The following is a 13,724-nucleotide window of genomic DNA, read 5'->3' as shown; positions in this document are numbered from 1 at the left end:
CCTTTGATTAATGACTGTGTGTATTGTGTGGTTGTGAGTGCAAGGTATGTGCATGGAGCACAGTGTATAACATTTGTTTCAACATGTTATGTTGTTCATGTACATGTGTGAGACAGCTCTGTGGTTTTCACTGCAAATAACCAACCATTATTAGTCTCAAAAAACATTACGTCCTAATAATTTTTTGCTTTCCTCTTCAGTTTCAACTCAAGAAGAAAACATGTCAGAAAGAGGGAATTTTGGAAAATACCGACTAAATGTGGTCTGAGCTCAAACTGCTGAGGCCTTATATTGTTGCATGTGAAGAGGACTGTGCATGTTTCCCCTGATAGCTTACCTTTGAGGAAGGAATCTCTAGACAAGAAAATGATTACAGCGTGTATTAAAAACATCTGTTATTTGATCCACCAGGGTCCGTCAAAGAGCGATCGGAGCTGAAGGATGGACAGTGAAGTGGAAACGATGAACACCAGCCTTGACAGTCCTCTTAGCGCGATTCCCCTGACCGGGTTGGGGATAAATTGTTCTGGCCAAAAGTTCCGACCCTCTGGGCCCGGCCTCGCCAGTCCTCAGGAGTTCAACCAGTGGCTGCCTTATCGCCACGACGCCAGCCTGCTGCCCATGAAAGAAGACCTGGCCTTCTGGCTCACCACCATGATGGGTGGGGACATTCCTCCATTGATCTTCATACCAAACTCATGTTAACTACACTATTTGGACATTAGTTGCAGTGGAAATATTCCCAATTGAAGAATGTAATTCCTCCCAGCACATACTGTATCTACAGATATAACTCTTGACAGGCTTTCATTTTCAGGAATAGATGAAAAAGATTTTCAGGAAAAGGTGAAAAAGCTGCAGTCATATTAAACACAGAGGTACATTAACCTACTTATTATCCCAAATCCTTGAAATGCCTCTCCATGAGGGACACTGTGGCTGTGACTCCAGGGTAAGGGATGTTTCTTACTACTTTACTGCATTGTGGGGGAAACATAAAGGGCCGACACATGCCACAACCTGTTGGAAGGTGTCTGGAAGGTGACAAGACTCCAACAGGACTTCAGAAACCCTGCTTACTGAAAACTGTAAGCAGGGTGGACAGTTTTGTCTCTTGCTGCAGGAAATGCTATATATTAACCTTCTGTTTCAATGATCTGTTCTTTCCCTTTTTTCTAACACTTTGAGCTGAATTCGGTGTATCAGAAGTGCTACATACATTTTATATTTTTTCATACATTCATATTTTTATTTGTTTTCATGAAATTTGAATATATATTCTGTGTTAAATGTTGTTTGAAGTACTTATTTGAAAAGATCAGTGTATTTTTCTGTGAAAGTTGGCAAAAAGCAAAAGATAAGCTTTGAGTTATAACAATGTTACTATCAATGCACATGACTCAGTGTGTGTGTGTGTGTGTGTGTGTGTGTGTGTGTGTGTGTGTGTGTGTGTGTGTGTGTTTGTGTGTGTGTGTGTGTGTGTGTGTGTGTGTGTGTGTGTGTCCTCAGGTGGGGACCTCACAGCAGACAGTCTGATGGAAAGCTTGGACAACGGCGTTGTACTCTGTCAGCTCGCACAGCTGCTCCAGGACAAGATGATGCACCCCAAAGACGGCAAGGTGCTGCAACAACACAACTCAACGCACGCGCACACACACACACACACACACACACACACACACACACACACACACACACACACACACACAAACACACACACACACTTGTGGTACTGCAGTAAACATGTTTCTACTGCATACTCACTTCCTGTGTGTGTGTGTGCGTGTGTTCAGCCTTTAGTAAGAAGAGTGATCCATTGGCGAGCTGATGCGTCTTCTGGATCATTCTTCGCCCGAGACAACACCGCTAACTTCCTCTACTGGTGTCGAAAGATTGGTGTTGATGAAGCTTACCTTTTTGAGTCAGAGGATTTGGGTGAGTTAAGACCAGAGATTGAGGTGAACATTACGGAGTTAAAGAGCTCTGAAGTGAATCATGCAGCACTCAGTATGATATTAATTAGACTAAAATCTTTAGACTTTGAGTTTCACCTCACTGTGGTAAAAATAATATAACAAGTCACAAGGGATGCTCTTTGGCATGTATGCATTTCAGTCAACCTATTTGATGAGTGTGAACAGTGTCCTTTTTATTTCCTACTCAATCTTTCCAGTGCTTTTGTGTTTATTGACAAATCTTGTCTTCTCTTTTTTCTGCCTGTGGCCCTCTGTCTGAATAAATGTGACAGACTCAGCATAATTTGTCTTATTTTGTCAAAATATATTACATTTATTTTCCTTTGCTTGAACCAGCAATTATATTATTTCTTTGCAGTTGTTTACTTTCTGATATCGTGATATTATTGGTGATTTACGAAAACTTTACTTTAGATTATTTAGATTAGAAATTCAATGTGGCAGAGTCAATGTGATGTTTATATGTTTTATATGCTCAGACCTCCAGAGTCATTTCTCTCTCACACTCTGTATCTATGATGTTCCCGAGGAGATAATGTAGGCTAACGTGATTCTTTATTATCAAACTCTTTTTGTACGTCTTACTTGGGCATGTCTACGCAGGGCGGCACATGAGTGAGAATGATAATGGGAAGTTTAATCTCCACCAACAATAAATCCCCACGCCCTGCAGGCAGACTAACCTACTTCACTTAACTAATTGAGTGACGGGGAGAGTAAACTTACTGTACTTTGACAGGCTTCACTGTTCTGCCTCAGTGACACATGGGGACACAGATGATTGCTTTTGTTTCTTTTCTCTTGTCTCCTTTTCTTGCTGCAGCCATGGTGGATATCAAATACAGGTGAATGAAAATAAAATACCAATCAAGTGATAGTGACATCACTAGGTTACTATTTAGCTTTTTGTTGTTTTTTGTTCAGTCATAAATGTTGTGGACTTTTAGAGATTGTGCCCCACATGTTGTAGCTGTATATACTTTAGTGCATGCTCAACCAAATGATTTTAACAAGTGAACTAGCGTGTCCTGTCTGGTACACAGAGCCCTTTTTTGATTTATGAATAGCTGATTGGAGGCAGGAGATGCAGACTTGTTTACGAAGCTTTCATGCCCTCATGCCCTCAGCTGCACATCCACAGAAATTCCTGCTCGGCTTCAAAGATTGAGACGCACAATAGAAACAGAGCACCACCTGAAATGTGTCCTCTCTGTTCAGATTGCAGCTCCCATGTTATCTTTTGACACAGACAAACGCTTATCACCGGAAACATCTTTCCTTTCAGATGAGTAACTATTTTATGTTTCTACCCCTCCACCCTCTTTGTTTGTACTTCCTGTGAAGTCCTCCACAAACAACCTCGAGAGGTGTGTCTGTGCCTGATGGAGCTAGGAAGGATTGCAGCCAGGTAACTGCTACACGTGGTACAGCTCCTGAGAAGTAAATCACAACTGAATCTGAAACTGAACTGAACTTTTCACTTCATCAATTGTATTACAATGATCGTGATGTCAAAGGAAGTGTCCTTCATCTGCTGAGAAAGACAAAATGCTTTTTAATGCTTAAACATTGCTGGAAGTTTCAACCTCCCTTTAGCCTCTCTATTTCAACTGGCTATCCATTACATATCATGTACTTTTAGCAAACAATTTACTTTTAGGTACCTATATCTATCACTTTTTCAATTATTTAAATTACCTATTTGAAACATTGAATCATACTTTTAATTGCAACTTGTTGTGCTCAATTATAGATGACTATTTCAATATATTTTAAAATAAAAATAGTCTGCTTTCAGTCTCTCCACGTGCCCCCTTGTGACTGCAGAAGTATCCCCATGTTGTTCAAGAGGCCTCTACTTTGTGATTTTGTGTTGATTTATCCTGTTGATTGCTGATATATTTGTGAAACCTCTCTTTTAGGTACGGAGTGGAGCCTCCGGGGCTGGTGAAGTTGGAGAGAGAGATCGAGAGGGAGGAGGCGGGGTGCTTATCTCCATCATCCCTACCCTTAGCCCCCTCTCCTCCTGCTTCTCCCCCACCTGCACCCCTCACTCCAAGCTGTCTGTCTGAACCACTCGCTGCCTCCCTCGCCTCTGATCTTCCATCAGCCACAACAAGCCCAGTACCAACATGTGTATCCCCTCCTCAGTCCTCCCTCTCAGCCTCTAACCCTTGCACCACCACAGCCTCAACACAAACGCCTTTGTTCTCTTCATCCTGCACCACTAACACATCAGGCTCGTCAGGCCAAACCCTGGTATCCACTCCCAAAGTCTCCTCTACCACAATAAACAACCACACTCCCACCGTTACACCTCCCATCACCTCCCCACCTGCAGCAGCTCGTTCCTCCGGCAGGTCTACAAGCCGGAAGAGCACAGGCACAAGTAACATTTTGGATGACATTGTGCGTATTTGATTTCCAGTAAAAGTCATTTTATTTGAGTTCATGGATGTAACAGGTCAATATGATTTGCCCTCTCTGTGCCTAACCTGTTCCAGGTGAGAAACATTATTGAAAATCCCCCCTGCAGCTGTCCAACCAGGTTCCTTGTTGAGAAGCAACCTAAAGGCTGCTACCGTGTTGGGGAGAAAGTTTTGTACATACGGGTGAGTCTGTTCACACTAATCGTGGGTTTTTGTGTTTTAAGAGACACAGCATGCCAGTTTAGATTATTATCAACATAACGAGGAACCGTTGTTACTGAACCAATCTGCAGTATGTATTATATTTATTTGTTTTATTCACAGCAACTAAAGCGTGATTAAAATAGTTATGTTTATGAGGTTGAAGTTAGGGAAATATGGTGGCATGGGGTGAATATTTAAAAACTTCCGATTTAAAGTACAAGACAGGACAAGGTTACTTTATTATTATTATTTATCCAAAACTCTAATTATTTTCTCAGCATAACCACAATTCCTCTGTTTCCTGAATCTAACCATACACAGCACTCCACCTTCACACAACAATCATGTTTCCCATTAAAACACAACAGTCAAAACAAATCAGTAGCATATTAAATATATATTGTAGAAGACAAGGTTGGTTCAGGCCCACACATATTGATGGTAATACTACTGATATGTTGTTGTGTATGGTATTATGGTAGTAATATTAATTTATTAAAGCTATAGTTAAGTACAATTAGATTACACATTAATGTGAAATCGGATGCATCATAGATGCTACATCACATAATGAGATGTGAGGTGCTAATGCCCTCGAGTTATTAACAGCTGAATCAGCAACAAGTGTAGTGTGTCAGAGCGACTCATTTGCAATCACTTTGGATAGAGACGTCGGTGCTTTTCAGCCTTTCCTGAGTCGTGCACCAACCGTGTGCGTCTGTACAAAGGCTCGAGGAATGGCCTTCAGGGAGGCAGGGTTGCTTGGCAACCGATGGTCAGGATAAGACTGGGCTGACAAAGATTTTATTCAGTACATAGACCTTCGACAAAGAGTTCAAACCTGAAGGAAAAACAAACACGTCTCTTTCAGGAAGATTTGGCGGAGATATGACCGTGGAGTGCGGTGCAAATGGCAGCCCACTCGGGAGTCCAAGTCCACCGAGGGTTTAATATAAGAGAAAAGGTTTTACTTTACCGTCTGTACACAACCATCCAGCCATACAAAGAGAAAATATAACAGCTTCAATGTATATTTAATAATAATAATAATAATGCATTTCATTTTGAATGCACTTTTCTTTCAAAAGAATCCCAGAGTGCCACAGAGCCAATATATAGTAAAACAAATAAAAACATAGTTAAAGCAACCCATAATAATATTTTACTATTTTTTTTATATAGCTGCACACTGTATAAAGTGTACTGTCTAAGTAAGAGTCCACATGCTGTCCATTTAAAAATAGTCCTCTTCAGCAAATACAGTTACATGGAGGTGTATCACAGCTCTGGAGGCTGATTGGTCACTAGTTTAAATGTATTTAATGGTGTGTTAACTATATTGAACACTCCCTGAACTGGTAATCAATACTGCCAGCGTTATTTTGCTTATTTTTTGTTACAGCTACATTACTGACTGGCTGACAGACATTTCTACTGGCCATTTGGAAAATAATGCCTCCCTTCAAGTCACAGAACACCTGTTTCTCCAGAGCTGACCTGTCAATAACACGGGCGCACGTCAAAAGACATAACCAAAGTGTGTTATTAGTTTATGGTTTGGTCCAACAGAATTAGTTTTTTGTACTTCATATTTCAATATCTCAAGGTTGTTGTTTTTTTACCCTATCTCGTCCTTTTGTGCTCACCATCCCAACACAGCCTTGCAGATACAATGTCTCACCATAACTCTGTGTCCATATGTTCCTTTCAAGCTTTAATTACTAGTTCGTGGACGCTACTTGCACGGCTCCCTTCTCTTTTCACAAACACACCTCAGCTGTGTGAATGGAGCGCTGCAGCCCATCGACTCTGACTCCATCCATTACCTTCAGCTGCCTACGTGTGTGCAGGGAAACACGCCATAAACCTAAATTACCATATACACGATAAACCCCATGCAGCTCCTAGGAGAGCGTGCCATTCAGTGTGTACATATCTTTTTAAAGAGCAGATACTATTGATTAATGGGACAAAGTCATTAGTGAGGGGTTTAATCAGACAGCTTGTTAATGAGCGGCTGAGCATGACCGCCCCTCCTCACGTGTAAACTTCCTACCCCACCTCTTCCCCCCTTTTCTATTCCCTCTGGAGTCTATTCAATCACGCTGGCCCTGAAGTGCTCCACCATTCTTTGGTGTTAAAAAAGAGGAAGGCTTTTCTTTCTTCTCTGTGCCCAATTAGGCTCTCTTTTGGCTTTGTAGCAGCCACACTGTCTGACTGCGTCAATGGAAGGAAAAGACATTCAAACATCTCACAATATCATGCCGCACCAATTCTTTGTTTATCAAGCTATCTGCATAAGACATAAACCTTAAAAATGAAAACATTTTGTTGTTTAGTCTGGAAGCTGAATCAGGACAGAGATAATAATGATTCAATAGTTTTTCACACCTCAAGCTTCACATTTTGGTAGATAAACCCTTCATCCTCCTCCTTTCTCAGGGCTTCTCCAAATAAGCTCCAGTTCTATAGGTGACCCTGACCTTGACCTTGATCTCATTAGATTGGCAAGTATTTTGTCATTAGATAAAATACTCACCTACATTATAAATCATTCTCATCATGAGGGGAACATGAACGTCTGTACAAAATTGCATGGCATTTCACTCAAACCCACGAGTGTGTTTTGCTTATGGTGGCGCTAAAGGAAAAGTCAACGGATCACCAAAGTCAAAGGCTTCTATTTTATAATGAAACACTTGGAACAGGTCTTTACAACCTGCACAACATACAGCACCCTATATTCTTAGCTTTAAAATGTCAGATATCTTTAACAGTTAATCATTGTAACTTTAAAAAACTGCAATGATTTGTTTCCAGTGCTTTCAATGTTGTCCAGGGGGCTCTCAAACATATCAATGCAGACAATATCTACAGAACACGATTTCATCAAGTAGTCTCATAGAGATGGATAGTACAGAAGAGATAAGACATACATGTGCCTGCATCAACTCATATAATGCTGCTTAGTTTGTCTCTTCACTGTGCATTTCATTTTTAAAAAAAGGACCGACTGTACTCAAAAACTGCATTAAAAGCAGTGGATGTGGCTAAAACCTGCCTCCTACTGGCAGAAGTTTAAAAGACGCCTCCGCTCTGAGAACACTCATGCATCTTTCAGCAGAAGAGGAGAGAGGGAATCAATGGAGCTGCCAGAGAGGGAGGACACAGGGGAATCCAGACGGTAGTTTATGGGCTGCAGACGTAGCACACTATACGGAGAACTGGTGGGGGGAGGGGAGAGTTGTAGAGACAGAAATAAAGGAGTCTGCCTCACAAAGAGGGCTTGTGTTGTATTACAGTACAGTAAGGGCTGACGCTGTTGTTTTATTGCATGATCAGTTTGGTAGTTTGGTTAGCAGCAAATTCCCCATGATTTACATAGTTCTGATGTACAATATATAATTGACTTTATATAGAAATATTATACAAATCTTCTTTTAAAAGACAATTCATATTTAATCAGGTAACAGAGACCTGAGAACAAGAAACAGTCACAGTAAAAGAAAACACACACCGCCAGATAATCAACATACTATTGAAACATAGGATTACTAGAGTAATAAAAAAAAACACAAGATAACATTTGCTTAGCTGTTTTGAAGATAAATCATAAGTAACATATTTTAAACATTACGGATATAACAGCAGTATATGATAAATACTAATACAACTGATAATTAATTCTGGATTAATAAATATTTTTATTTCTTAAAAAATAAACGTTTGCTGATGAGTGAATTTGTGCAAATCAAGCCCAGTGAGAATTACATTAACTCTGACAGGAAAGTGGTTTATTCGTGATGTCAGACTTGACCCCTGTCAACCTCAACATTTTAATCTGCAGAATGACAGCTGAGACAGACCATGTCTGGGGTTTCCTGTATAGCTGCGTGTGTCCGTGCTTGTACCATTGATTTTTTTTATCCCATACACGTGACACACACCTCCCCACATAAGAAGAGTAGACCTGCTTGTATTATCACCCCCTTAATGGCTCCATAATGAAGGCTTTATTGGCGATAAGGCAAGAGGGAGTGGGCCGGTGCTGACAGGGCAACGGATGGCTTTGCAAGGCCTCCTGGGAATGTTAATGTCTACTGGGAGTTGAGGGTCTGCGCTCAACTCATCTCAATCTCTCCTTTCATTTTTTTTTCTTTCTAGGCTTTATATTGTGGCTGTAGTTGCCATGGCAGCGGATGGTTTTCCAGCTGTAAGGACGACTGTCTTTGAAGGATGTGTTGATTCAGATGAAACTGACTTCCCTGCAACTACTACTGACAGATAGATTGGCTACACAGTAGTTGTTATTATAACAAAAAAATAGTGTTTATGAGGTGGTTTGTGTTGCAGTTCTGTGTGGGTGTGCCTCCATGTGTGTGCACGCATGTTCATGTGTGGATTATTCCCGCGTGTGTGCTCAGCTGGTGCCATGAGGTGTTGTTTCATTTGGTTTAATGAGATTTTGACAAAGCTATCCGAAGCGAGAGATCATTTGCCTCTCAGAGCCAGAGCTACAGAAGCTTGTAAATATTAAATTGGTGTGTGTCTGCTGTGGAGGGGGAGAGGGGATGCTGTTTTCCATATAAGTGAGAAGTACATTCATAAACACATCCTGGGAGAAAATATATGCTCACTTTGTCCCCAGCGTTCCCTCCTTGACTGTGCTCTCTCGTGTCACCTTTGCAGATGCTGAATGAGCGTCATGTGATGGTACGTGTCGGCGGCGGCTGGGAGACCTTCATAAGTTACCTGCAGAAGCATGACCCCTGCAGAGGAGGAGGTCCGCTCAGCAGATCTGAGGTCAGGGTCTGCAGGGACAAAACGAAGCCATCTCACTCTCTCAGTTTGAACATTTCACGTGACAGCTATTTGGTGGTCGGTGCCCATTACCGGGGCAAGAAGTAGACTCTCAAACTGCTCGCTTGTGCTTCTGGCTCTGAACATTTCATTTAATACAACCAAACTGTGCACGGTCAAGGATTTAACATATAGGTTTTACCTCAGGTTGAAAAGGAAATGCAACTTTTTCGATTCAAAGGTGTACATTTTTGTATGAGTTTTCCAAATTACTGTAACAACTTGGCAGCGTAGCTGCACAACTCTACTACACACGTGCATCAATCAGAGAGATTTTAATAATCAACCAATAGTCTCTGTTACTTTTCAAGAAGAAATGCTAAACATTCGCCAGTTCCAGCTTCTATAATGTTAGGATTTGCTGCTCTTTTCTGGGGGCACGTGATTAAACACAAAACCACTGAATATATTTGGGTTTTGGAGTGATGTTGAATAAAAAAACTTGAACACATCACTTTGGGCTGTGAGACATTATATCAGGACATTTTACAGACTACTCATAAAAATAGCAAAATTTATGAGAATAATTGTTAGTTTCAGCAATAATTGTTATGTCCTGTATATGATAACTTGCATGCGGTTTTGTGGAGAACTGTATGCAATGATGTCATTATGAGTTAAATTATACATTATTTGTACGGATGTAATTTAGTTTGTTACCATACAGCTGTTATGTATCATGGTACGGTAGTTTGAATTTGTGTGTTTGAGCTTTTGTATTTTGTTCCAGCAGATGTTTGAATATCGTACTCATAGTGATTTTAAAGTATGGAAATTAGACCTGAGATGGTTTCTGTTAGAAAACAATAAACTTATTTTCAAAGGCAGAACATATTGTACATCCTAAATCAGATCTTATAACATTTTGTTTTTATAGTATGACTCATAATTTTTATCATTTATTTCATATTTTGTAACGTAAGATGGATCCAAAACACACTTCTCATTTAGTTTTACATTGGCTGTAGCAAATAGTGTATCATCTCAGCCCTGAAGAGGCAAAGACACAAAACATCGAGTCCTCCCTCTAGATGGCACCATGTCCTCAGCGACAAAAGGCCAAGCTTTGCCTCCATGCTTATCTGGAAAAGGAAACAGTCTGCTGTTATGATCTTGTTGCCTTTCCAGGACATTAATTTCTTAGTTGAACTGGAAATATGCTTTCAGTTCCATGAACGACCTCATGCCCACAGATAGTGTAAAACACATGGCTGCCTCATCAGCAAGATTTGGAGTCACATCTTTTCAAGATAAATGTACAAAAAAAGGAGCATTAATGGGAAAGAACAGTGTGTAGCTATGGAAAGCAAAACTGTAGAATCCAAGCACAGAAAAGCACAACACCTTAGTAATTACATGTTTTATTTCAGTAAAATAAATTAATTAAAAATGGACACAAGTTGTATATATTGAAAGAAACTAACTGTAATGAGATCATGCAAGACTGTAATGTCTCTTTAGTCCCCACATAACATCTGCAGTGGATTGAACCAGTATAAATGACTTGTAGAAAATAATAGCTGTGCTACTGACACAAGTGCCACTCGAAACAGCGGCGTTTTCACAGAGCATCTCTAAGTTCCTCATGAAACACAGGAAGTTGTTACTTGAGAGGGATTTTACAACAATTTCAAATACATTGTTACACTGTGTTGACCCCATTTGTTCTCGAAAGCACATCATTCTTAATGTTTTGTCAATCTTGCTACTGTGTGCTACTGTTCTTCTGTGTCCAATTTTTTCAAATACAAACATTGTTATTTTGTTGGTGTTACTCCTTTAATGTACTATTTGAGATATGGGGTGTAAATATGTGCTTTAGAATTTTTTCTTGTAATACTTTTTGATAAAGTCCTGCAAACAGTGCAGTGGTGGCACATCAGTACTGGAAAAGTCAGATTTACAACTATAATACAAAACAAACGTTGTGTGCAATTGTGCTTCAGTCCTAACAACACATTATACTTGCACCATGTACTTATACATTACAGTTTACTGCTTACAGTAATACTTATAGTCCTGCACATTAGTTTGGGTGTGAACTTAAAACTTTATAAAACCAAAACACCAAATAGCATTGCATTCTGTAAGGACGTCAGGGAATTTACTGACTAAGTTGTTAGTGTAATGACCATAGATATAAATACTTTCATATTTATGGTATGTCTTTCATGTTTCTGGCATAAATATTTTCACAATAAGAGCCTAGACCGACTGACCCTACACAACATGGTATAGACCCAAACTGTTTGTAAAAGACACAACAGGGTGCTTAGTACATGCTCTGGTCATCCTTTGCTCCCGTATGTGACCTTGCAAACATATAATGTATAACTCCACCTGCTCAGAAGTTCACAGACTTTTATGAGACCCAGCAAAGTGCAAAGATTCAACAAGACACTGAAGATACAGTTTTCAATCATGCCTCAGTTAATTTGCTCGACTTCTGAAAAGTGGTAGCCTCATGAGGAGGTAAATGGTGATGGTGAAAGGACTGAACATCACACACAGTGTCGTCAACACACATTATAACACTTTTTTTTTCTAAGAAAGTTAATTGACATAGCTGATAGAATATCTCATGACTCCTCTCCAGCAATTTATAAAAATGTCATCACACATGGCTGTAATATTCTTGTTTTATGAAGTGAACTTGAACATTTCAAAATAAATGATTTCTAATGTCTATGGGCGGGGGGGTGGGAGGGGCGATACAGTAAGAGCAAACTGGCTGCTGTGAGTTATTATCACCCACAAGTGTCACAGAGAGAGTTGTTGATACCTTTTCCACTGAATAAAGTGTAGTCCTACCTGCTAAACTCTTCTTTTTTTTTAAAAAACCTTTCATGTGGCTCCATCCCATACTGCATACTATGAAGTGTATAATTGAGTAAGTTAGTACACAAAAACTGGCGCATTTTACTGATTTGTACTAATGACACACAATGCAAAGTGTGCACCACACACACTACAATTTAACTGGTTAATTTAAAATGGAATTTCTTAATTTAAATAAAAATGTAAATAGAAAATGTATTTTGCTTGTTTTAGGTTGGCCATTAACACTACACTTAAATACATTTAGTATGTATACTTGTGATTATAAGTATACTTCATTTTTTCATTTTCAATGAGTACTATACAGTGTGCATTGGGAAGACAGCTTTTAACAGTGCATCACCGCAGTTTCTAAATTACTATTTGTGCTTATTTCTGCCACCAGATTTGGAGGTATTTTTTATCCAAACATTAATTCAGAAAAGTATGCATACTACACAATATAAATTGAAACATCATGTAAGTTAGTACACAATGAATACATATTTTACTGCTCAAGAAATGTGTTCAACACATCAATCAAACTGGGAATTTGGAATGCCTCGATCAATCTTAAAGTTCAAATTAAACATTTCTTATGTATTTATTACATCCATGTGTTAAAAAAAAAAAAACAGCTCCTCCACTTCCAGTGCGCATTTGCATTGTGGGGAACAATCATGTCCATCACATACATGATTCTCCATATTCTGCTTGTCTCATTGTCTCAGTGGTTACTGAGTCCGATTTTAGTAAAGACATGATGACACTTTGGCCCTCCACCAATATGTGATGTTACTATGTTACTGTACTTAGTGCAGATGATGATTTGGAACCCAGCTTGTGCTTTTGTTTTTATCACTGAAGTTGCATTTTTTCCTCCTTGTATTACACAAAAAGCCTGTCCAATATTGAGAGTAAACAATGGAGCAATCAAATACTCCCTCCACAGTTTGGTTTCATGTTTTGCTCTTGTCAGCAAACAACCGAGTCGCACCCACAAAATACCTTTACTTCATGAATGAATGAGCATGAATCCAATAATGGATTCATGCTCCAATCACCACCCTGTAACTCCTAACCCTCTCCTTACTGCCAGCCATTATCACCTCAAAACAAACAGAAAGCAAACTTTCTTATTCAAAATCTAATTTACACAAACAATGATCTGGATCTACATAGAGATGCATTAGTACATATATAATATTTAAAGAAGCATCAAACGATTTTCTTTTCAATGCAGATTTACTTAAGTGTATTTTATCTTACTGACCACGCTGCTAGATCCATCTTGTGCTCTGCAGAGGCTGCAGACGTTACCCCCGGGGCTCATGTGTGATATCAGTTAGTGTGCTACACTAAAGATAAGCAATGGGCAGTCAACGGCAGTTTTTTTTTCATTATTTTTTTCATTACGAACAATAACACAGCTCACATC

The 13,724-nt window shown here is 39.5% G+C and overlaps 1 protein-coding gene across 1 annotated transcript; it reads left to right on the top strand.

Moving 5' to 3' along the window:
- Nucleotides 1–441: 441 nt before the first annotated feature.
- gas2b (growth arrest-specific 2b) lies at nt 442–9,517 on the top strand (the record flags this gene model as incomplete). The annotated part of the gene is made up of 7 exons (XM_079216750.1): nt 442–661; nt 1,510–1,619; nt 1,794–1,935; nt 3,321–3,384; nt 3,899–4,385; nt 4,481–4,588; nt 9,299–9,517. The coding sequence occupies 7 exons, from the start codon at nt 442–444 to the stop codon at nt 9,515–9,517; spliced, it is 1,350 nt and encodes a 449-aa protein (XP_079072876.1).
- Nucleotides 9,518–13,724: the final 4,207 nt, after the last annotated feature.

Source organism: Taurulus bubalis (assembly GCF_910589615.1).
Source record: "Taurulus bubalis genome assembly, chromosome: 4".
Classification (NCBI taxonomy): Eukaryota; Metazoa; Chordata; class Actinopteri; order Perciformes; family Cottidae; genus Taurulus; species Taurulus bubalis.
The sequence above is the reverse complement of the archived record's forward strand: the minus strand, read 5'-3'. Positions and strand labels throughout refer to the sequence as shown.